The 26,985-nt window shown below is 38.7% G+C and overlaps 1 protein-coding gene across 1 annotated transcript in view; it reads right to left on the bottom strand.

The window, feature by feature from the left end:
- LOC135476966 (MLX-interacting protein-like) overlaps positions 1–26,985 on the bottom strand; it is a 38,023-nt gene that overhangs the window by 9,270 nt on the left and 1,768 nt on the right. The window contains exons 2-12 of the mRNA XM_064757113.1: positions 12,552–12,658; positions 11,667–11,740; positions 9,958–10,083; positions 9,201–9,381; positions 7,973–8,068; positions 6,979–7,085; positions 6,031–6,624; positions 5,147–5,282; positions 4,367–4,551; positions 2,644–2,925; positions 1,973–2,095 (exon numbers count right to left, since the gene is read on the bottom strand). Of these exons, the coding sequence (XP_064613183.1) occupies positions 1,973–2,095; positions 2,644–2,925; positions 4,367–4,551; positions 5,147–5,282; positions 6,031–6,624; positions 6,979–7,085; positions 7,973–8,068; positions 9,201–9,381; positions 9,958–10,083; positions 11,667–11,740; positions 12,552–12,658 (2,011 nt within the window). The remainder of the gene's footprint in view (positions 1–1,972; positions 2,096–2,643; positions 2,926–4,366; positions 4,552–5,146; positions 5,283–6,030; positions 6,625–6,978; positions 7,086–7,972; positions 8,069–9,200; positions 9,382–9,957; positions 10,084–11,666; positions 11,741–12,551; positions 12,659–26,985) is intronic.

Here is a 26,985-nt window from a genome sequence, read left to right as displayed (position 1 = left end):
CCCTGGACGGGCATCTGCAGGCGATTCATAAATTGTATAAACAATATAGTAGGCCTACTATATGAATAGTTCAAGTAGTGGAAGAAATATCCTTCCAGTACATCCAACATCCAAGAAAGTAATTTAACACTAGGTCTTTCACTGCCGAAGTTCACAACTTTAATCTGCCATAGGCTACTGCTTAGACTATTTTACAGGAAATATCTTTGATGTTACAGAGCTAGAGTAAACCTGATGTCACCTTGATGTCGATAACGGAGACGCACTGAAGCTGTGACTTCACAAAGTTTCACTAAACTTTCAATGGGTTGAAAAAAATCTAAAAAAATCTTTAATGCCGGCTTAAGATACTTTGCTTGGTAGTCTTTCAGCGGATATGAACATCAGTCAGGTGCTGTCTTTCTCTTTAACACTGTACTTTAGATTTATTCGCTTATACTTGTAGGATGGAAGTCAAACTTGTGGTGGGAGGAAAGTTGAGTGCCTGCAGTAAAATACGGCCCTTTCCCGGACACCTCACAAACCTTCAGACTCAATGCTGCAGTTAAACCAGTGACAGCTAGATTTGAGACCACATGCTCAGCGGCAAGGCTACAGCAAGATAAGCACTTTAGAGTCAATGAGGTCACAATATAACACACGTATCTTTACTTAATGATGGATGCGTGATCAATTTACAAAGAAAATGTTCTTCGCCAAGGCCCTGAACATGTACATGTACATACATGTTGTAATGGTAACACCCAGAGACTTTAGGCAGATTTATTTATTTTATTTTATTGGTGTGTAACACTGTACATGCACCGGTACTTCAGAATTTTTCGTTCATGTGACAGTGGTCAGAAGAGGAAATTGGAAAACCCAGAGTAAACCACTGACCTTCGCCGATATAGTGATAATTGGATTAGAACAGGCCGCCTATACGGTCATGTCTGTGCTCTAAATGACTTAAACCAGCCAGGGCTCCACTACAGAAAAAATCTAAATAAATGGTGCGGTAGACTTCAATACAATAGACATATACATGTATGGTGTACAGTATTTTGTGCTTCTCTTAGCCATATACTGCCAAACCTTGAGTGAGCCTATTTCCTTTAAGACTGTCCCAACCCTACAGGGAAAGCTCTAAAAATCTAAAGGGTTAGTAAGTAAACCACTTAAAACTATACATAAGTATACTTTCATTTACTTTAGATTTTTGTGAAAAGAGTCAAAGGTGCTCAACCATTTGAGTTCAAAAGTGGGCTTTATGAACCATATAATCAAAATGTAGGAAATCACTGGAAGTGATGCAACTCTAATCACAACACTGGATGTTGGAATAACTCCTTTTACCTATGAGTAAAAGATTACTGAAATAGTGTTTACAAAACTACCTTCCTTCCCTCTGATGAACATCAGGAAAAAAAAAAGTGACGTCGGAGTTTCTAGAACGTTTCTCATAATGCTCACCACAGTATTCAAATATTAGAATGTCTTTCAACGTTTTAAAAAAAAAATCTGAAAAAATAAATGGAACTGTTCTCAGATAGTTTTCAGTTTACCGCATGATGACACTTACTTCATATTTTAGCTTTCTTTTACTTACAGACAACAATCCTGAGTCGAAAATATTCTATATTTCGAAAATATTCTATATTTTCGAGTCACACATAAGACCTTAAAAGAAGAAGTTGTAACTTCCTTGATTGGCGTTCAGCATGAAGGCGATAGTGCAACGACTGGTTGACCCGTATCAGTATTAGGGCTCGGGCGGGCCGGCTTACTTGCCTTCGGTGAGGCTTCTCAGTGAAGCAGCACTAGATAAAAGAGCGGTGGAAATCTGTCCTGCGACAATGAGGCACATTACATACACCCTAAAGATTCCTTCGTCGTCACATGATTGAAAAATTGTTGAGTACAACGTTTAACCCCAAGCACCCACTCACTCACTTAACGACAAAATGGCATCTGATAATCATTGTTTCCTTACCTTGATGTTAAACCTGCGTTTCTGCTCTGCTGAGATATGTGAGAGCTTCCGGAGCTCATGGTGAGGCGCCCGATGGTTGTCAGACTTTGTCTGAGTGCCTGTCCCTCCAGCTTTTGTAGGAGACTGACAACATCACAAAACAAACACATCAGTCATCATAACCATGTCCTAGGTCTTCTATTTTGTTTCTTTGTGTTTTTTTTTTAACAAAACATCCATCAAAAGAGAATCATTACATGTGCACTGTGAACAATTCTAATTATGATCTATGCGAAAATTTTTATCATTTGCATTTCCACTGAAAAAAATTAAAATGGTTTAAATAAAACCGAAATACTGAATCATGCATCACCTTGTATCTTTGTTGGAGTTACCACAATTCTCTACTTTATGAAAATTTAAAACTCGATGAGTAACCATCATAATATTTAAATTCTTCATCAGGATAAGAATCCTTTGAGAATTTTCAAACTGGGATTTAACAAAAGTTTTTTTTCTACACCACTACCAAAACAATGTAAAATGTACTTGACTAAATTATAGTCACAACACAATTTTTTCCCATCAAAATAACATGAAACCTTGAAAATCTTCTATATTTATATTTCTCTGTTTGTGTCCGCTGAAAACATATGACATTCATATACTGTTTAAGAAACACAAGAGCTTACCGGTGAGGAGGCCAGACCAAAATCTGTCATTGGAGGGCTGCCAATGGGTGCAGGACTACCCAGACTAGGGATGGGGGAGGGGCTTGAGGGTAGTGGGGAGCCAAGGAGAGTGTGGGGCAGGGCTGATGGGGAGGGTGTTGGGGTGCTGATGGGAGTGGTAGAGGGGGTGCTGACAAGCTTCGGGCTGTGTGCAATGGAGACCACATTCTTTGCTGTCACTGTGCTCGTGCCCAAAGCCTGACTCGCTGCCGCAATTAACACACTTGTCGGGAAGTCACTCACCTAAGAAAAACATAAATAAATGCAGTGTTATATAAATGGTTTATCACATTAGCATCAAAATAGGCAACATTAACATCTCAATCCTGGACACTTTCACCTGATATCACAGCATACCAACTTACCCTTTAACCCCAGAATAAAACCATAGTACTAACTGTTGTCATGCTTGTCCCAGACTGAACCAACCAACTCTTTAGGTGGAAAGCCGGCAGAATGGTAAGATATCCCTGAAAGTCCACTAATTAAAAAAATATGACCTATCATCACAAAAAGTAAAAAACTGGCTCTTTATCTTTAGATTCACATCACTAATTGTCTGATTGTGGTAAATATTTATTTATTTACTTGATTGGTGTTTTACGCCGTACTCAAGAATATTTCACTTATACAACGACGGCCAACATTATAGTGGGAGGAAACCAGCATTTGACATGTATCTGACATAATATGCTGTCCTCCAAAATTGCGCTTTTAGACGCAAACCAAGGTCATAAAATATTAAATGTACTTTTATTGAGGAAACATATCTTTTTCTAACAAAATATCATCATACCTTCCTAACAAACCTCAAGCACCTTTCTGAAGTAAAACATCAATACAACTCTCAGAATCAGGAAGAATAAGGAACTTACGTCAAATACACCACGTTTTGGTTGATTATGTAACTCATTATAGCAACTCTTCAGCTCGAAAAACCAGATTTTTATGGCCGATAGCCGGCAAAACTAATGTGAGGAATTGAAGGTGAAATACATGTTAATGTATTTATTTATTTTAGTTTTGGTTGATTATGTAACTCATTATAGCAACTCTTCAGCTCGAAAAACCAGATTTTTATGGCCGATAGCCGGCAAAACTAATGTGAGGAATTGAAGGTGAAATACATGTTAATGTATTTATTTATTTTAGTTGATTGATGTTTTTCGCCGTACTTAAGAATATTTCACTTATACGACGGCGGCCAACATTATGGTAGGTGGAAACCGGGCAGAGCCCGGGGGAAACCCACGACCATCCGCAGGTTGCTGGCAGACCTTCCCACATACGGCCGGAGAGGAAGCCAGCATGAGCTGGACTTTACCTCACAGCGACAGCATTGGTGAGAGACTTGTGGGTCATTACGCATGTAAAATGTAACATGGGGAACAATTTGTTTGTCCGCATGTAGTTTCACTTGTTCTTGTTCTCCTGAAATAAATTTCTACTCATCTCTTAGGGCTGCACTTAAAATGCACTTCTCGCATATATCTTGAAACATGCATGTTTGACCATACAGCGTAGCCTCAAAATCAGATATAAAGTGACCTAACTCTTGTCCCCCCCCCAAAAAACTGTGGTATATTTTCATGTGAAAAGGCTTAAATTTGGTAGCCTATAACACCAGTGTGCCACAGCAAGGCTATACACTATACTGTAGACTGACGACATGATTGTGACTCACTATAGCAATGCTTCCTGCAGGAGCTATGGGCTGCATGGTAATGGTAGAGGGGGCTGGGCTGTTAGTCTGGATGGGCTGTGAGGTAGTGATGGGACGGAAATGGGACAGGGTGCCGGCACTGCCTGCACACGCACCAAGGGGCATAGCCGGCTCGTTCTTCACCTTTATAGCCCCGGGGTAGTTACCTGAAACAGGTAATAAGAGAAAATTTAATCATTAGAAATCAGGATCAATTCAAATTGGGAGCATTTTTCCTGATATTCTATACGTACTCTTCAATATTTAATACTATGTACTAATACACATCTACATGTTACCAGCATCAGGGTAGACCTTGCTGGTTAGGCTTACAGTCAACAGACTTATCAGGTAATGGGTAAAGGGTGGTGGTTTATACTAGGTACCTTAACTCTTCAAATTTTTAGAACAGATGTAAGCAGTGCTGAAAGCAAAGAATTACATTTCTCTCCCAACGTTTTAGAAAAATAGAGATATGAACATGTTGTTCATCAGACCTGCTAACCAAGTCAAAAAAAAACCCCCCCAAAAAAACAAAACAATATACAATAACATGTAGATTGGCTAAAAGAGCAGAACAAATGTCCCAAAAATGGGAAGAATTAGGGTACTCCAGCTTCCTTAACGAGTTTACCTCAACACTGTTGCACAAATGAAAAAATTTAAGTGCATATTTTTGATTTTTAAATCCATGATCAGGTGATAACAAATCAGGACTATTTTATAATTAATGGCTTCACCTGGAAACATTCAAAGCTTTACCTGTTGTCAACAACTGAGCCAGGTAGGTGTTTTTCTGCACCACTGGGGAAGCTGAGGGTGTTGTCGTGGCAACCGTTGCTGTCTGAGCTGAGGGAGCTGGGGCAATCGGCCGCTGTTTACGAGGTACCGATTTACCCTGCATCAGATAAAACGCTTTCTTTCTAAAAGTAGCTTCTACATACAAATACATTTTCTTTCTAAAAGTAGTTCCTACATACAAATACATTTTCTTTCTAAAAGTAGTTCCTACATACAAATACATTTTCTTTCTAAAAGTAGTTCCTATATACAAATACATTTTCTTTCTAAAAGTAGTTCCTACATACAAATACATTTTCTTTCTAAAAGTAGTTCCTATATACAAATACATTTTCTTTCTAAAAGTAGTTCCTACATACAAATACATTTTCTTTCTAAAAGTAGTTCCTATATACAAATACATGTATCAAACCAGAACATTTACCCAACCGTTCTATTTGGCTATCAAGAGAAGAAACACTGGCAAATTCCTGAAACTAAATCAGTCAAGAATCTGGTCTTAACAAATAGTTAGTGGGGCATCAGCCCTTTCACCATAGGTTATGACAATAACCTTTCCTTGTATTAAGTCTCAAGTACCTTAATACAAGATATATAATTTACAAATAAATATTTATTTAAATATTAAATAAATAATAATTTTTTATTTATTTATTTGATTAGTGTTTTACACCATACTTCAGAATATTTCACTTCCAGCTTTACGGTGGGAGGAAACCCACGAGCACCTGCAGGTTGCTGGCAGACCTTCCCACGTATGAGAGGAAGCCAGCATGAGCAACCGCATTGGTGAGAGCCTCCTAGATCATTGTTATTCTACTGAGGTATATCTACCCAAATCCTACCTTGGGAACGACAAAAGTGGTATCTCTTTTGTCAGCAGACTCTGAGACGGCCGGTTTGTCTGGACTTGAGATCAGCCGAGATGAGGACACTTGTGCGTGAGAAGAGGTGGGTTTAGACTGTATACTCGGAGACACCTTTATGGCCTGCTCTGATGGTCTCCCATGGGTCGCTGCGAACCCGACTGATGGGTGTTTGCTGTACCCAGAGGAAACAGACGAGGGTCCACTGAGGTTCCTTATGCGAGAGTTACTTCCCTTGTGAGAGTCAGCTCTGTGAGTTTTTCTGTTGTTATGTGCTGGTGCATTCTGAGGAGAGACAGGTGAGTATTGCAAAGTTGTTTCAGGTGGATCCACTATCATCTGAGTATCGGGGGCGACGGGTGAGGAGGCGGTGGAGGAGTCCATGGCTTGGATTTGATTGATCTGGGGGATGGGCAGGTTGACGTTAGGCATCTGGAGCTGGGAGGCTAGTGTAGAAAGTGCTGCGTTGAGGAGAAATTGGGACTGTTGTTGTTGCTGAGGTGAGGCAGAGTTTCCCAGGCTGTTGAGAAGGTCCATAGGGAACCCCATATTGGACAGTGATGTGAAATCACCCTGAAAAAAAAACCCAGAGAATTGTGTCAACAAATCTTTTAAGGGACAGGCTCTATTACTCCAAATCAGGCATACAGGTAACATATACTGGTATGAATTATTATAAGTAAACACAATATGGAAATGAATAAAATAGCATAAACCATAAAAATTATATATGTATCTGAGATTTTTGTCCAGGTCATCACCCTGAGCAGCTGAAAATATCAAACATTTTGACCCCGGTTTAAACTAAAATCGTTTCGAAGAGGTATCACAGGAAAGAAGAGCTCATTAAAGTTTGCTATGCAACTAGTGTTACCTTGAGCCACCATGACTTGATCTGCAGACTAAACCGTTGGTTGTCTCCCTTACCTGAGCAAGAGACGTTTGATGATCCAGAGGGGAGATCACCTGTTTGACGGTGGAGGCGGTAAAGCCAGGGGGACCTACACTCTGTTGACTGCGCAGGTTGAACATCTCTGAGGAGTACAGCACAAAAACACACTGTTTGTACAGGTACATGTTGGTCAACAATTTTTTTGGTACAAAACAGAAATAAAACAGATAAAATTTGATTTATTCATTTACTTCATTGGCATTTTTTTAATATACATATAATGTACATATATTTACATATATAATATTTCACTTATAGAACTGTGGTTAGCGTTATGATGGATGGAACCCATCTAACTGCCATCCACATATTGCTGATAGACCTTCCCACAGACAGAGACAGGGAGCCAGCATGAGATGGAATTGAACTCACAGCATCTGTATTGGCGAGAGACTCCTGAGTAACTTTTCTGGGCTAGCGCCCTAACCACTAGATCCCGGACACAAATTTAGAATAGTATTAGCTGTACAGTAGCATAAATGTATGCTTTTTGTTTTTCTTTTGTTTTTCAAATAACTGTTTTTGTCTGAGGGCAAGACTTTTGACTCCGTTACAGGTATGGGCACTATTTGCCCCCCAAAAATGCAAACCTGAGCTAAAGCTAGACAGCCTTCTGAAAAGTGAGGTGAGCTGTTCAGCTATGGAGCTGAAATCTAATAAACTTCTGTGAGAAATCTTCTCATGAAATGACGGACATTCACATTTTTTGGAGAGAAAATATCTGCATGAAATGGATGCATTATTGCTTGTGTGGCAGTAGCCTTAATCATTTATCCAAGAGGAATTATGCTAAGGGAGACAACCCTGGAGAAAACATTGTAACATGCTGGAATCCTTGGATTGTGTCAATGTAAGTTTTCAATATTTATTTATTTGATTAATACTTAATGCCATGATCACAAATTTCTCTTAAATAATTGCACCTAACTATAAAAGAATCCAATGATCCAGAGCTAAGTTTTTACTGACCTTGAATGGGGTCGAATGTGTCCATACAGAGGTCATCAAGATTAGGCTGTAGCTGCATCAGACCTGGCTGAATGATGTCTGCGTACCCTGACTGAGCTGTAACACATGAGACAGCTGTAACTACCAGAACACAGAGGAGCGGAACGTTGGACTAAGCATATATAACAAACTCTTGCCGACATAGTCTAAACAGTCTGAAGTTTTGAAAGTAACACTGAACACATTCCCCACTAACTAAGTCATGTTATTAAATACCGAACACCATGACAGAATAAACAGAAGTGTAAGAAAACACATATATCTAATAAAACAGCAAACACATGTAAGGGAAAATAAATTGGAATGCCTGAGTGGTCATACATTGATGTTTTTGTGGATATATATATATATATTATTGGAATTTGGTAGTACCAGTATTTAAAATTTCACAGGCAAACCTCTGAATGTAAAGCTGCACATAAGCCAGCAAGAGATAGGTTGGCCCAGACTAGTGGTCTGTAGAACAGCAAGGAATACATATTTAACACTCCAATTTTTGAAGGTACAGGGCTGCAGCCAACTGATTAGGACTGAACTGAACTCTCAGTCTGAACGACAGATTGAGACTGATCCACTCAGTACCACTTACACACTTCCTGAGGATTGTGGAAAGCAAACGGCTAACTGAGACTGACCCATTCGGTACCACTTACACAGTTCCTGAGGATTGTGGAAAGCAAACGGCTAACTGAGACTGACCCATTCGGTACCACTTACACAGTTCCTGAGGATTGTGGAAAGCAAACGGCTAACTGAGACTGACCCATTCGGTACCACTTACACAGTTCCTGAGGATTGTGGAAAGCAAACGGCTAACTGACACTGATCCACTCGGTATCCCTTACATAGTTCCTACGGATTGGGGAAAGCTCACGGTTAACTGAGACTAATCCACTTGGTATCACTTACACAGTTCCTATGGATTGGGGAACTGAGAGTGATCCATTCGGTATCACTTACACAGTTCCAGAGGATTGGGGAACTGAGACTGATCCATTCAGTATCATTACACAGTTTCTATGGATTGGGGAAAGCAAATGGTTAAGTGAGACTGATCCACTTGGTATCACTTACACAGTTCCTATGGATTGGGGAACTGAGACTGATCCATTCGGTATCACTTACACAGTTCCTGAGGATTGGGGAAAGCAAACGGCTAACTGAGACTGAACCACTAGGTACCACTTACACAATTCCCTAGGGTTTGGGAAAGCAAATGGCTGATTGAGACTAGTGAAGAGGGTATCAGAAAAATCCATGATGAACTCGTCCTCCGTCAGGATGTTTAGGTCCGTCTGGTGAGAGGCGGGACGGGGCAGGGCCTGGTTTACTTCCCGTACCCTCTCCAGTAGGTCATCGTGAGAGGCCAGCTGTAACATATGGTAAATACAAGACACTGATCTTCATCAAATACCAGGAGATACATGTATATGGACTTTCTAACCGTAACCATGCTGTAGAGTACAACTATCTGTATTTGTAATACTCTGACCTGCTGTTTAACCTAAACAAAATTAGTTTAACATTGTTACATGTCTCTAGAGAATTTTTTTAACAATGCCGACATCAATCAAAAACAATGACTGTATCTGCCCCAAAATGAGCCCGAACCCAAACCACCACCCCCACCCAAATAAGAGAATTTTTAGATGCAAATACAGGTCAGAAAATATTACTTTTTGTGCCAAAAAGCATACCATTTTTCAGAAAATCATCCTACCTTCCAAACAAGGGTAAAAAAAAAACACATTTTTAAGATCAATACAATCATTAGAATCAGACAAAATGAGTATTACACGAAAATTTAGGTCAAAAATATTAGTGGAGTAGCTTTTCCACCGTCCTGTTCTCCTGGAACTAGTACATGCATCTACTGAACCTCTTCATGTCCCTTGTTGTTTGTGCCAATATGGCGGCCAGAATCTTGTCACCTTGAAGAATCTCACCTCTGATATGTTGACCTCCGGAGGCCTCATGAGGACCCTCTCTTTGTAATACTTCCTCCATTTCTTGTACTCGGCAGTCACAGTGTCTAACCTCCGTTTCCAGTACTTCCCCTCCAGAACAACAGCCTTAGCACAACAACAAGAACAATATCAGTTATACATACTTCTTCTTTTTCTTATTGTTGTTTTATTTCGTACTCAAGAGTTTTTCACATACTATGACAATCAGAATCATGGGTGGAATACCCAGTGTAATTGTTATGGACAGCATACATTATCATAGCCTTTTCACGAGAAGGGTTTATGCGACTGAGATGAAATTTAGAATGCAGATATAACACTTTGGGACAAATGAAGAATGCAAAAATCAGTTATATATCTTAAAAACTGTGAAAGTGCAGTGATAACTGAATTTGTCACGTGACCAAAATTTTTTTGAATTTAAAGATTTTAAGCATGCTACCTGACAATGTTCTGAACCACAAACCTAGTTATTACTATTCTTAGTCAACTCGTAAAATTGCAATATCTCCAAAACTGCTGAATGTAGAAAAATACAAACTTTGGAGTCTTAATGAGGAATATATGAAGCAACTTTTGACGTTTTGTGCTGTTTTACCAGTCACATGAGTTAGTGGCCATTTTGAATTTTACTGATACACTAAAAATCTTCTTCTCGACAACGACTAACCCTACTGAGATAAATTTTTCGTTTATAGTTTCTAGGTGATCGTATTACCCAAACTGTATAAAACCTTTAGTTTGTTACGCAAATAAGACCAATACTGACCAATGAACTTGGCTCAAAAGTAGGTCAATTTTTAAACCTGCTTAAAATCATTAAACAAAGACACACTCTGGTGCCCCTTGAGGTCACGATTGCAAATCTGCACAAATTATTTTCTTACTTTGTGTTGTCTGCAAATCATGACCATAAAGCCAACAGAAATTTGACAAAACCATCCTATGTAAATAACAAGAGAGATTCGTGCTACACTGCATGAAACCATTCACCGCAGTTTACTGTGGGAATAGCTGAGGACAAAAGACAGAGATAATACATTGTTGCAGTGCTGATGTATATCAGCAGAAGATCAAAGCTGCCTAATCTCTATGCTGGTCTTAGTACTTGGCCAATTGTAAATGATGCTCAGCAGTCTAAGGTTCAAATCCAGTACATTCCTTTCCATTTCTTTTTTTCATGTTTTAATTTATTTACTGACTTACTTGACTGCTGTTTTACCCCACAATTTTTCACCTCAATGTACTTGATGATGTATTTGATTGATGACATGGTTTTTTGGGGTGGAGGAAAGCAAAATGATTGGCTGAGGCTTAACAGCAAGGTAACGTCAGCCTTATCAGTGCCTAAAGTAAAACACTATACACTGGCAAAACAGCTAGAACTGGCAAAAAGCTGGAATTCAACCTGTGGTCTCAGCTAAAACAAATTTATTTATTTATTTATTAAATTGGTGTTTTACGTCGTATTCAAGAATATTTCACTTATACGACGGCGGCCAGCATTATGGTGGGAGGAAAGCAAACATAGCCCCGGGGAAACCCACGACCATCCGCTCCGTACCAGAGGAGAGAAAGCCAGCATGAGCTGGACTTGAACTCACAGCGATCACATTGGTGAGAGGCTTCTGGTCATTAAGCTACGCTCAAGCGCTAACCAACTGAGCCCTAAAAAAAATTAATCTTACCTCTGGTTTAGTGTGGACCTCATCTGACACTGGAGTAGCAAACTGACAAACCACTGGTTTTCGACAATAAATATCTGAAACGGCACAACATTCACATTTTCAGTTTCAATCATTGTCCAACAATCCAGAAAGACAACGTGCCAATGTATACATAGTTTATTGAACTCGGTGAAACAAAAATATATATACATGAGAATGACCTATTAATGTCACAAAGTATAACCGGCCCGGATAGCACAGTTGGTAGAGCGTCCGCTTCTGGACTGGTCGATCCAGGATCAATCCTTGATCGAGTCACACCTAAGACTTTAAAAGAGGAAGTTGTAACTTCCTCGCTTGGCGTTCAGCATGAAGGGGATAGTGCAACGACTGGTTGACTCGTATCAGTATAATGGCTCGGGCGGGGCGGCTTACTTGCCTTCGGTAAGTCGTCCCAGTGAAGCAGCACTAAATAAAAGAGAGGTGGAAAACCGTCCTGCAACAAGGAGGCACATTACACGTGCATGCGCCCTAATGATGCCTTCGTCGTCATGTGACTGAAAAATTGTTGAGTACGACGTTAAGCCCCAAGCACCCACTCACTCACTCACAAAGTATTACTTTAGGTATTGAAACTTACGTTTTTCCAGTTAGGATTATATCATGCTATCTTCCAAACCAACCTCAAAACACCCTTTTTCTCAGAATCAGGCAAAATGTGCAACTTAGTCAGGCAAAATGTGCAACTTAGTCAAACTTAGTCAGGCAAAATGTGCAACTTAGTCAAACTTAGTCAGGCAAAATGTGCAACTTAGTCAAACTTAGTCAGGCAAAATGGGCAAATTAGTCAGGGGTAAAATTTTGGGTTCAAATTTTCTTGACACACTAAGACTCATTATAACCTACACTGCATGGGCCATTCCCTCCAGATGATGTTGTTGAGTCGCACTTTGTCTTTGAGAGAGAGAGGCATGCCTTTGAAAGGTTTCCATTTTGGTGATGTGATCTTCCCACTGAAACAAACACAGAAAGACACATTAACCATTGAGATATAGGGAATCCTGTTTACACCAGAACTTCAGTGTACACATGTGCTAGGAACATAGGAACACATACAGATGGACAGTTACCATGTACATCTACAATGGCTAATAACAGGGCCTGGCTACCCTTGGTGAATAGGTTTGTCAAAAGTCATTTCCTTTTATTTCATCAATATTTTGCATACAATATGAAGAAAAACAAGATAACGACATACTGGTGGGAATAAAACATCCAAGGATTTGTTCTATCCAAAAAACAATTATAATTGATTAATAGGTATATAATGGTGCAGAGTATTGGGGACAAATACTTATTATCATTGTCGATCTTGAAAATGACACATACAGAATGCTGTATAAACAATACTTTAGGTGTTTTACCCAGCGCTGAAGAAAATTTCAAATACATGAATACAAAATGGTGGTGAGATCTACAAGTATGATAATTAAGTAGGAGAGAGTTGTACAACCAATACATGGACAATCCAAGATTTCGAGAGTTTCTGCCCAGCCAATGCCTCCTCTCATGGAAGACATCTGAACAAGACTGAGATGTGCACAAGAGGCCACTTGTACTGTATTTTCAAGCCATTTTCATAACATTCAAAGACTTTCCTTCAACAAAGGAATTCATGTTTTACTGTAATTTGGATAGGATCTTGACAATTTGAACACCTTTACATGTATGTGGTTCTCACTCATACTGAAAGTCTTGCCAGTTTTTTCATGTTTTCACTAAGACACAGCTTGTGATGTCACAAGTTTATATAAAGGTCTCTCAGCCTACTACAGTGTTGTTTTTCTCTGATACAGTCAGAAATTGCATTTTGTGACTGAAAAATGCACTTTACAAAAAGCTGATTTAGCACAAGAATATAAAAATCGCTTATTTTCAATCTTCGTCAGAAAATGTTTTGTTGGTATTCATCAAAGTCTCTTTAAAAGTATTTCATTGTTAAAATAGTAGTAATAGTTTTATTTTCAAATCTTATCTCAATGTTAAGAAAAGAAAATGACATGATAAGACAATGTTAAACCTTTGAAAAATGAAAATCTTCGAGATCTCTGTGCATGTACATTCTACCAAGCCCCACTACAATGAGATTGCGGTATTTTTTTTTTTTTTTTGCGTACTGTATTTACGTGTTAAAATAACATGATAATTATTACAGAATCAACATGACCTACAAATTGATCCAGCTCAAGTCTTATTCATAGGTCTACAGTCAGACTGACCTAGATTACCCAGCCCCTCCTTCAGTCTTTACCTGCATACTATAAACAGTCCCTGGCTGTAAACACCAAGGGAGATAACTCTGCACAACCCACCAGTTATACTTCATGCTGGCACAGTTTCTGCAGCTCAGATAAGAGTTATGATAACATGCATTTATCACAATGTACAAACAGAAGGTATGAGATAACACATAGCTGTTAGCCTACAGCTAATAACCCACCACAGCTCCATAAACATGTGGATGTGTAAACTCTAGTGGTGCTTGTCAGGGAAGAGAAGCTTTTCCATCAAAATCAGCTGAAATTTCTTCCAATACTACATGCCTTCCCAAAAGTAAAATGATTAGTTTTGGCCATTTTGGATACTTTGAAAATCCTGATTTTCTCTTAAAACCTGGACTTTCGGATGGATCTGAGCAAACCCACAACCTAAAAGAATGCAGAATTCAGGAAATATCTTCATATCCAGTTCATCATGTCGGCAGTGATCCAAGCTATGCACTATTTTATTCTTTGTTGGCTTTTCTGTCTTCATGTACACAGAGGTGTGCCGGCGAAGAAGTCTGCTAGTAAATACATGTACCTGTACAAACAACGTTACAACAGCAACAAATGATTAGATGTTTGCTGTATTATGGATCATCTTTTGTAGGCCACCAGACCCCATACATGAACACAATGTCTTTATTTTCTGAGGGTTATACAACTGTGTAAGCCTCCCTCATTGATCTTACCTGGGGTCCCTATGATGTGCACACAAAAATCAACACAATATACTAATAAACTAGATGTACACCTATATCAATCTGAATCATATACAAAATGATATACATGTAATCACAGTCATGTTACAGATACATGTACATGTAAGTCATCATAGTCATGTTACAGATACATGTACATGAAAGTCATCACAGTCATGTTGCAAAAACATGTACATGTACATGTAAGTCATCACAGTCATGTTACAGATACATGTAAGTCATCACAGTCCTGTTACAGATACATGTACATGAAAGTCATCACAGTCATGTTGCAAACACATGTACATGTAAGTCATCACAGTCATGTTACAGATACATTTCCATGTAAGTCATCACAGTCATGTTACAGACACATGTGCATGCAAGTCATCACAGTCATGTTACAGACACATGTAAGTCATCACAGTTATGTTACAGACACATGTAAGTCATTACAGTCATGTTACAGACACATGTGCACGCAAGTCATCACAGTCATGTTACATACGCATGTAAGTCATAAGTCATGTTACAGGCACATGTAAGTCATCACAGTCATGTTACAGGCACATGCAAGTCATCAGTCATGTTACAGGCACATGTACATGTAAGTTAAGTACCTGGACAGTTTGCTCATATACAAGCCTGGTTCAGTCTGACCAGTAGCAGTCAGTATACTTCTTTGCCTATACATTGTATGTACATGTAATGCAGAAGCTTGCAACTTTTTCGCACATTCTGAAGGTATAATTCTCTTTAGACTGATAACATCATGCTTTTTATGAGGCCCTGAAATTGGCCAATCCAACCGATGTAGCTTTGTCTCCAAAATCACTGAAACACTGCTCTTTCCTATGTGATAAGTTTGAGGAATTAGGGTAACAAGAAGCAAATCTGATATAAATGTACATAACATTTAGTAAAACATGGAACCACTGGCATGGAGCATCCAATCCCCACAGAAGTACAGCCATCTGAAGTACAGATTCTTACATACTTCCATAATTCTGTCTGCGCTGAGACTAGGAAAGAGCAAGGGAATCCTTCTTGATTAACGCTATGCTATAAAAAGCCAGCTGACGTCTCGAATACACGTGTTTACATCTTGTAAACATTAGTTCAAACTGACCATGAACTGCTATTTCTGGGCATGAACGTGATATTTACCCCACATTTTTCTGCACAAGATTGAGCAAGCTATTCAGGAGATCTAATTACACTGCACATCAGGCCTATTGCATGCATTTTACATGTATACATTTATATTATGCATGTGTGAGCTAAATGAATATCCGCACATGAATGGAAGACACAGCTGGGACCTACACAATTCTTTTCGAGTCATAACAAGTACTGTAAAACCAATAAACAAATTGTTTCTTTTTAATACTATAACTTTGCATTACACACATGCACTGTACAAGTAGGCTATTATTTATTTATTTATTTAATTGTTGTTTTAAGCCGTACTCTTACGACACCCACGACCATCCACAGGTTGCTGGCAGACCTTCCCACATACGGCCGGAGAGGAAGCCAACATGAGCTGGACTTGAACTCACAGCAAACACATTGGTGAGAGACTCCTGGGTCATTACGCTGTGCTAGTGCGATAACCAACTGAGCCATAGAGGCCCCCACACGTAGGCTACTAGCATCATCTATTATAAGATGGTCAGGAAATGCTTCTTTTTCATCTGTTATTCACACTTCTAATGCAACCCTTACATTTACATTTACTAGTCTGGGTTTCACACCATACAGGCACCAAATTCATACTCTCAAATTACAATGTAGCAAATCAAAATGTCAAAATTATCTATCTGTTCATGTATATAGTCTGTACACATGAATACAGAGAACTGTTTCTTGAACATTTACGTTAAATTTATTTGACAATATTCTCTACAGATTTGGATTGTAATCTAAAGATCTAAAGGGTACACCTATCGAAATATCCTTGTGCCAGTATATGGACCTGCTACATTAAAAAAAACTACCACCTTTTAATAATGATATACCAGTGGTCAGGTTTATGGGGTCAGAGAATGTTCAGACAACTTACACATTGTACATGTACAATGTACCTGGTATAGTCAAGTCAACAAATGCCTCTCAGCTTTATCATTTATCAAGCCACAAATCTCTTCACGATCCAAATACAATTCTTTTCACAGTATAACTTGTCATCCTGTTTCGTAACTGTTAACTGTTTATATGCAACAAGGCAGAACAAATAGAGCAAACCTACATGTGCATACAAAACCTTAACTGTGTGACGTAATCAATGTGACACTCTGAGGTATGTCTGCACATGTACACATGATTATTATCTCACACTGATGTTACTGTTTGCTATTCCTGTCATGGGGTCACATTGTTATTATTCATATTATTTGCACGTTTTCACCAGATAAAGACGCATGAATCAAAAGGCAGGACTTTTCAGGGCCTTCACGTTCTTATGTCTGCTCGGTAAATTGCAGACAGTAAAAGTAAAACGCCCTTCGCTAAGGCCATCATTAAAACCACGTTCAATTGGTAACCAATCCTACCATCAAACAAAGCCATATTCTATAAAGTTTAAATTGGGATTTTAATAAAACTTTCGTTAAAATATTTCTCTCAATGGTTATTTATCTAAATTCCCTACCTTCTGTATTAGAGAGAATGGGAAAAAAAAAAAACCAAAAAAACAGAACTGCGCAATTCTGTACTAATAGTGTTCTGATAGAAGTTATGTATAACAAAACCTTGTCTAAGGATGCCCTTTGCTCATTTGTTATTCAGGAGAATTCCTAGTGATACAGCAAACAAAGAGCCTGGTACACAAACATGTACCTGCAGGACCACACGTGCATGATATATGTACTATCATCCTTTAACACGATGGCATGTTGACGGCCTGCTCTATAGTCAGGCATATCCCGCAGGTATTTATGTTCTGTCTACACAGACAAAAAAAAAAACAAGAGACAAATAAAACAAGAGACAAAAAACTAATGTATCTCACACTTTTTGTGCAAACAAGAAATCAACCCAACCTGAGAATGTGCTACAATTTCATTAATTCACATTAAACCACATGTGTACAAAATTCATCACTCTGATTTTACTTGGTCATGATCAAATGCAGATTTTCATAGCCTTGAGCTTGTTAATACAGAGCTTTAGTCAAAAGCCTTATTTATCCATTTTTTAGCCTCTTTTGCCTTCCTTTCTATGAACAGTGTATATGTAACTCCCAGAGCACCTTAGTGTTTTAAGTTTGCAGCCCACACAATTTGGCTTAAATTCTGTTTAAAAAAGTAAGTCAACTATTCCAAGCGAGGGTCTGTAGTATAAGCATATACAGTACAGCATGCTGATGGATTCTGGCAAAGGTCTACACATTCCAGGTTAACATGTCAGTTCATAGTTTGCCTCAGCCTTCAATATATTAAGATCACAGTTAAAATAACTTATGTTACAGCACAGAAGAAGATAAATTTTACTGGCAAGCAATCAAAAGGAAGGTAAATGCACCTCTTTGCAGCTTGTATCACCTCCATATAACTGGAAGGTAATGGTTGCTCAGCTGTTGTGCTCTGTAAGTGAGGTCGGACACTCCAAGCGTGCTTGTACACCACATAAAAATATGATCACCGTGTAAAAATATGTATCACTTGATTTCCAGTATGGTGCATTCAAACAAATTCTTAATGACAGTAATGATACACGTAAGATGTAACGGAACAAACTTTGTCAAAAATATATCTGTCAGGAGGGTAGAGTACGCAAACTTCGAAAAACATAATTATAATATTTATTATGAAATAGAAAACATGTGCATTTATAACCGACCAGAGTTATGGCTTGAAAGAATTAACCTAGAGAAAACTAATTTCAGGCTGCCAGTTGCAGTTGAGTAGCTGACAACACTCTTGGTACAAAAAGCCAAGCAAAACTAGAGAGAGCTGGATTTAACCACTTGACTGGTGCAGCTAAATCACTAAGACAAACTTCAGTAAGCCCATGAAAAGTTTTCCAAAAAATTTAGTTCCTTACTGGAACAATATGTCAAATGGTGTACCTGTAGGGGTGATGCTGTCCTTTGTTTGGGCTTGACCACAGACCTTATTGTTTACAAATTTTGATTTCCTTATTGCAAACAAGAAAACATTTTGTTTAATTTAAGACACACTGTATAATGTACAGCACATGAGAGTGCCCTCTTTCTGTAATCGGCAAAATGTCATTGATCAGTCATCATTCATTCCAATCATTACATCAGAACATAAAGCACAGTCCATACATGACAAGCACTGCATAACATGTACATGTGTCAATTGGACATGAATTCAGCTACAATTTCCTAACCGGAATGTACACATACCGCTTTATCAAAGGTAAAACCCTCCCAAAGACGTGTACTTCTCAAACCTGTCTTAAAAGTCAGAATTGAAAGGGGGTTCCTTGTACTTTTAATTGATGGTGAAATCCTCACAGATTACATGTGTAGATGCAGACCTAACATGTCCTTGATATCTTTGAAGTCAGTACAAGCCCTTATTATGCACATGTACTACCCATCATGTACTTTTCTATCGGATCTGAACTCCTCACATGTGAATATCTTATATTATAAGGTCAGTAGTAAGACTGTTGTGAATGTGAGGCCAGGTCGCTGTAAGGAAACCAGGTCAACATGTCACCATGTGTACATCTGTACATTCAGGTAGGTCTAACATGTGAAAGGAGATGGCCGGGTCTGCTATGTACTAGTGTAAAGGCTTGTAGTGGGCGAGATAAGGCATCAGACTGGTACTGACCAAGTCAACACATGGTTTGCTCCTCACATGTGTATACAGTGTATAGTGCACATAAACATCTCCGGGCAGATGCATTAGCGAGTACATGTAGATTATCTGGGCACTTTAAACTCATGCTGCAGAAACGGCAGGTTCCTGCACTAATGGAGAGATTTATTTTGATCACAGGTACTCAAACTAATTAGTCTGTCATTCTTATTAGTATGTGTTATGATGCACTATTATTGTATTATTGACATGTAAATGTATCTATAAGGCCTTGAAGAAGAAATATTTCTTTGTAAATTGATCAAGGATCCTTTGTTAAATAAAGATATTATTATTATTATTATTATTACACTGAATCATTTAATTCTTAGATTTATAGTTTAATAGTACACTGCACATGTACATAAACTAAACAACAATGACAAATTTATAAAAAAAAAACAACTGTAAAACTGCAAGTTTAATCAAAAATACACACAATACAAGGACATAAATATGTATTTGTTACATTCCACTTGTCACTTGTCTCCCTACACTGAAGAATCAGTGGTACATGTGCTTTGTCAAAACTTTATTTGCACATCTTCATCCAACAAACCTGGCTGATGACAGACATGTAACAGTGTGTTTATGCGGAATAATCTACAGTGGAACATGTCATGTAAATAGCCCCAGAGCACTTCCAAACATCGAAAACACATGTCACCGCATGAATAATCAGTCAATACACTACTCAAACGAGTTGCTGTTCTCCATTCTGTCTTCCTCCTACTTAGCCATAACAACATGGCATTTACACACAAGACAGATTCGAAGCAATCAATAACTAAGATCACAAAAAAGAAAAGTCCACGTTTATCTACAGCTTCCCTGATATTGGAAAATATTCTACGAAAACACTTGTAAATCTATTTATATCATTTGGATTTATGCTCTATTAATAAAGCAGGGATTAGTGTTAAACACAGACTGAGGTCTTACAAAGACCTAGTGCCACATAACTCTCTGAATTATATATATACACAATGTTATGGTTTGTGGTCCATTGTTGACATTTAGTCCACATGTACCTGGCTTAGTACATGTGTACCCCGGTTGTCCAGCGTTTAGAGGTACAGACTAAAGGTCAAACAGATATAGGTGTAAACCACAACAAATGTCAGGTGACAACCCATCGCAGTGGTGGGAAGTGCACTGAGGCAATGAAGCTATGTAAAAAAGATTGTTATGTTCATCTCTTACCCTTCAATTCCAGTTCAAAAAATCTGTTTTGTACTCCATCTTGTTGCCTCTTGCTGAGAAAAATGCAAAACTTTTTGAATCTTCATCCTCTACATGCAATTTCTGAATTAACTCTACAGGAAGCTGCTGTCTTTTATAAACAATTTCAGTTTAGACACTTGTATACTATTTTAACGCTTTTAAATGAAGATGGTTCATTAAAGTTCATTAAGGTATTTCTAAATACATTCACAGCCTCTTCTTGAAAACCACACCAGTGACATTCATTTGACTTTGAACAGTGTTTCTGTTCCGTTATCATCTCTGTAAAAAGACTCTTGAGAAGGATTTAAGGAACTGAACAGTTTCATTTATAATACAAACTAGGACATTTATCATGTTTATATGACATGTAATTACTGTTTCAATATTATAAATACAGCATTATTTTCCAAACTAGCAAGTCAGAGATTGGAAACAGGTGGCACTCGCCCCCACTCCCCTCCCCATGAAATGTTGACAGTTAACAAGCTCTCTGTCAGGAATATGGGAGAGTGTCCAAAAATCACAGTTATTGAGACCTACACGGTGAGGAGTGTAATGGGGCATCGCCAAAAAGTGTAATAGCAGAAAGCTAGACAAAAAACAAAAGAAGGAAAAATACAAAAAGGCTGAGATAACAAAACAAAGGTACAAAGTGGTTGACTGTCCACAAAACCTATCCCTACAAGTTTAAAGTTCTCTTTCAACAACAAGAGAAAGCATCACATCACAAACAGACATTACTCTGCTTACATAATCTTTGACATGGAGGTCTTTTTTCAGGCTTTGGGGTCAATGGTACTGAAATGGCGTAGTTCTTGAAATTAAAAGATCTAGGTGAAGCAGCTCTGTAGTGCAAAAACTTTAATGTCTTAAGATTCTTCCTTTTTTGCATTTTTACCAAAATTTGTGAAGATTTGCTTTGCAAGAATTCACCAGAATCTTGCCTAAATCTAATATCACAAAGCTGCTCCAACTGCAGTTTATAATGTATGGAACAGAGCGTACAGATCATGGGGATTCCATAATAATGTTGGTAATGTGAAAGTCAGAGGTCCACACGTTGAAAGGAGGTTTGGTATTTAGGATTTGGAAATTTGAGAACATTTGGTCATTTTGAAAGATACTGACTTGACTTGACTGTCATAGTAATAGCTTAAGGGAGTCATGACCTGAATTGGAATCCCAGATTCCTGTCAAAAGCAAAGCCCTGGGACAACACAACAGATGGATGGTCAGATAACATGGGTCCATTAATAATGATGGGCAATGGCATATAACAAGCTGTTTCTTTGGTACCAATTTACAGTGTGATGTTTTGCTCCTTGCAAATAAAACACCTACACAATTATAAAAGCACTTTACAAGTTTCTCTTACATGTTGTAATTACAAGTAAATGTAATCAACTAATGCACAAGGACACCATGGCACACCTGTACAGTATACATGTATACTGCCATCATGTGAACAGGTACAAACTTGTTAAAGCAAATCAATCTGCTACCTACATGTACATCAAGCCTCAGGACGGAAATCATTTTTACGTTGGTGCAGGACATGATGTCAAATTTCCCAGTGATTAACATTCTTAAAAAAAAAAAAAGTTACAATGTTATTTATGTGGCAGTTTAGTCCTGTAACAAACAGTATGCGTCTGTCAAAATATTATTGGGTGCAGGACACTGTCATTGTCCTGCTGCTTACTTCAAGGCTTGTGTAATGGGCATTTTTCCAGTGCTTATACTATCAGTAGATAGTGGGAATTTGAATTTCCCTTTAGTTGGTAGAGCACTAGACTTCCACCAACATGTCGTTAAATCCTTCAAGTGTTACACTTATACCAGATCTGAGAATTACACTGTTAGCCCTGGGCCAGTCATACCGATTATATAAAAGATGACATCTTTCCTAAGACCTATAAATTAATATCATCGCTAATGAGGGCATGCACACGAATAAACATAATTGTGGAAGAGTTTATGTACTGAAGACCAACTACAAGATATTATACGCAGGAATAAATAATAATAATAACTCTACACTGCAAATATTGAAACTGCAATGGAGTCACAATCTACATCGCCCGTGCAAATGTACCAACGCTGATGTGAAAAAATTACCAGCAAACACTATTGGCTGATGCTCATGGTGGTCCTACGTGAATCCCCCGTCTGGCTGATCAGCTGGCTGGCTCGTGTTCGCGGCATGATCAATCGTTTGTGAAACGGTTCTGGACATCTCAAGCTTCCAGATTATACAGACATAAGATTGATTCAAGATTGTTTACCCTCCTTATAAAGCACAGTCTGAGTGACCCTCCTTATAAAGCACAGTCTCAGTGACCCTCCATATAAAGCACAGTCTGAGTGACCCTCCTTATAAAGCACAGTCTCAGTGACCCTCCATATAAAGCACAGTCTGAGTGACCCTCCTTATAAAGCACAGTCTGAGTGACCCTCCTTATAAAGCACAGTCTGAGTGACCCTCCTTATAAAGCACAGTCTGAGTGACCCTCCTTATAAAGCACAATCTGAGTGACCCTCCATATAAAGCACAGTCTGAGTGACCCTCCATATAAAGCACAGTCTGAGTGACCCTCCATATAAAGCACAGTCTGAGTGACACTCCTTATAAAGCACAGTCTGAGTGACCCTCCTTATAAAGCACAGTCTGAGTGTCCCTCCTTATAAAGCACAGTCTGAGTGACCCTCCTTATAAAGCACAGTCTGAGTGTTCCTCCTTATAAAGCACAGTCTGAGTGACCCTCCTTATAAAGCACAGTCTGAGTGACCCTCCATATAAAGCACAGTCTGTGACACTCCTTATAAAGCACAGTCTGAGTGACCCTCCTTATAAAGCACAGTCTGAGTGACACTCCTTATAAAGCACAGTCTGAGTAACCCTCCTTATAAAGCACAGTCTGAGTAACCCTCCTTATAAAGCCTCCTTATAAAGCACAGTCTAAGTGACCCCTCCTTATAAAGCACAGTCTGAGTGTCCCTCTCCCCCCCCCCTCGCCTCTTTGCCCATTTCTCCTCCTGCTCCCTCTTTGCGCCCACACACTGTGATCTATGCATACAGCAAAAAGCTACTAGAGGAGAAAACACAAAAATTCACTGTTCTCATTGCCAACATTTTGTACCTTGCCAACAAGGTTTAAATCCAGTTATATCTGGTGCAATGTATGTTTCGGGGTTTCTCAAACATGATACATATATATACCAAGCAAAGAGAGGTGGTCTCTCAATCCCAAGGCTGTCAAATAATCCACAGGTACAGCACCAGCAAACGAATCAAGGTCTTACACGAGGCTGAGCACAGCAAACTGGCTTGCTTAATATGGCATGTCTGGTCTTACGTGTCTAATATGACATGTTCAAACTGGTATGTCTGGAGTGGTATGTCTGGTCTGGCATGTCTAATATGACATGCTTGGGCTGCCATGTCTGGTCCGACATGTCTAATATGACACATTCAGACCTGTATGGCTGGTGTGGCATGTCTGGTTTCACATGTCTAACATGGCATGTTTAGGCTGGTATGTCTTGTCTGGCATGTCTGGTCCGACATGTCTAATATGACATGTTCGGTCTGGTATGTCTGGGCTGGCATGTCTAACGTGGTACATTTGGTCTGACATGTATCATGTAACAGCATGTGGCATGTCTGGTGTGGCATGTCTAATGTGGTATGTCTGGTCTGGTATGTTGGTCTGACATGTCTAATAAGGCACACCTGGTCTGACATGCCTAATGTGGCATGTTTGGTCTGACATGTTTAATGTGGCATGTTTGGTCTGGTATGTCTAGCACAGCCTGTCTGATCTGACATGTTCACTGTGGCATGTCTGTTCTGATATGTCTAATGTGGCATGTCAAGTCTGGTATGTCTAATGTGGCACGTCTGGTGTGATGTGTGTAGTCTGACATATCTAATGTGGCATGCCTGCTCTGATAAGTATAATGTGCCCTGTCCGGTCTTACGTGCCTAATGTGGCATGTTCTTGTATGTCTGGTACAACATGTCTAATGTGGCATGTCTGGTCTGGTATGTCCAATGTGGCATGTCTGGTCTAGTATGTCTGGTCTGAGAAGTGTAATCTGGTATGTCTGTTCAGACAAATAATGTGCCCTGTCTGATCTGGTATGTCTGGACTGACATGTCTAATGTGGCATGTCTGATCTGGTATGTCTGATAAGTCTACCATGTATGTCATGTACAGACCTACATCTGCATGTACATGTAGGTTCATAAGACTACAATTTATAAATGAAGAATGGAAAAAAAATCACTCTTCTTTAGACCTTGAAAATACATCGATGATGCCAGCTTTTCACATTCAGCACTGACTTACGTATAGATCTCAGATTTACCAGCATGGAGTTCCATACAGCTCTACCCTGCATTATCTTTTCCAGTACCATTCTCACCAAATACCTTGTTGGACGTAATCCACCACCATCAGAAAAAACTAGAGCAGGTGACGGGTCAGTAGAGAATTTTTTTTCTCTGGCTAACTAAAAGGACCAAGGCTTTCAGAGACTGTAGCTCACCTGATTGGGCAGTTTGTAAAACTGCATGATGTTCAAGTCCTGTGATACAATCATATATTGACTTCTAAACCAAGAAAACAAGTAGAATGATTGATCATCCTCTAATTATATAGTAGCTTATGCTGGCTTCCTCTCCGGCCGTACGTGGGAAGGTCTGCCAGCAACCTGTGGATGGTTGTGGGTTTCCCCCGGGCTCTGCCCGGTTTCCACCCACCATAATGCTGGCTGCCGTTGTATAAGTGAAATATTCTTGAGTATGGTGTAAAACACCAATCAAAAAAAAAACATATATAGATAATTATATAGTGTTAAGATCTTACCATTAAATCAACCAGAAAGACCAAAATTATTATACTGTCCTATCTATGACTGTTTATCGTATGAGCAAGGATTGCAGAGCAGTGACTTCATACTGTGTGTTATGGAGTTGTAAATCATTCTGGTGGTAAAATAAACTGTGGAGAGTTAGTGCATGATATTCCAACAGAGATCTTTGAAATGCAAATCCCGTGCTACATATGAGAGGCAATTGCAAATCTGTGAATAATGTTGAGGTAAGGGGTAAAAGACTTTCTTGGTCTTTGATGTGCAAATCGCTACCGATCACTGGCTATCTATGTACTAAGAGTGGCCACTGCATGATTGGCCAAAAACTTTAACTAAACTGGACACCGACAGCATTTGATCCCCATCTCATGTCACACATACCTCTCATCACTTCATAAAGTGTGCTAAAAAGGAAATTAACATTAAGAGGAAAATAAAAAATTCCAACAAAAGCCCAATAAATACTTTAGAGTAGTGCCCTGTTTGGGAGGGTTGGTAGACTTACCCCAAACGAACAGATTTTTCCTGATTGTGCCAAATAATGTACATGTAGATACCATTTGCAGTTTGAGTTAATTGCAATATATCTTGTCAGTGGTAATAATTGCACAGTATTATATTAACCCAGAAAGATGAAGGCATTCACGAGGAACATGTCTTCTCTGAAATGCACTACACTGTACTTCATCATCCGCATGTATTTTGCTCTTGTACCCTAGCTGGTGGAATCCAGGTCAAATAGGGTCATGGTAGTGTAGACACATGTGGACAATGGCTGATAATGATGCAAGGGGTCAGAGGTCAAATGTACGTTTAGTTATTCATAATATCTCATCATGACCATACATGTGTATCACATACAACATTAGAATGCTGCTCCTGGCTTTTAACATCTTTGTATCTAAAAGGAATTAAAACATTAATGCTACTATTCAAAGAGCAACATCTGCATCAATAATTGTCTTTAAATATTCTATATATGGTCTGAAAACTTTCAACCGTATTGTTAAATTATTTGAAAGATTTGTTCAAATTTATATTAAAAAGAGTTCAATGAAGTCATGGCGATAATTACGTAATTAAACCCTTTCAACCACTTCTGCAATTTATATACTGGAACATTCCGAGAGAACAAAGGGATGCACAGACATAATTGGCATAGTTATACAAAGCGGGCATTTTTGGTGACACGATTCATTTTAGTTTCATTTTTGTAATAAACGTATACAGCAAATTCCACTGAAAAAGATTTTATACAGTAGGGTAAATTATACATGCTATAATTTTAAATAAACTGATAATGTAATAACATTAATTCAACAATAATGAGCAGGCCACCTTTAGAAAAAGTTTGTCCCCTCTAAAAAGCCATTTT

This window comes from Liolophura sinensis, chromosome 10, assembly GCF_032854445.1.
Source record: "Liolophura sinensis isolate JHLJ2023 chromosome 10, CUHK_Ljap_v2, whole genome shotgun sequence".
In the NCBI taxonomy this organism is placed as follows: domain Eukaryota; kingdom Metazoa; phylum Mollusca; class Polyplacophora; order Chitonida; family Chitonidae; genus Liolophura; species Liolophura sinensis.
The sequence above is the reverse complement of the archived record's forward strand: the minus strand, read 5'-3'. Positions and strand labels throughout refer to the sequence as shown.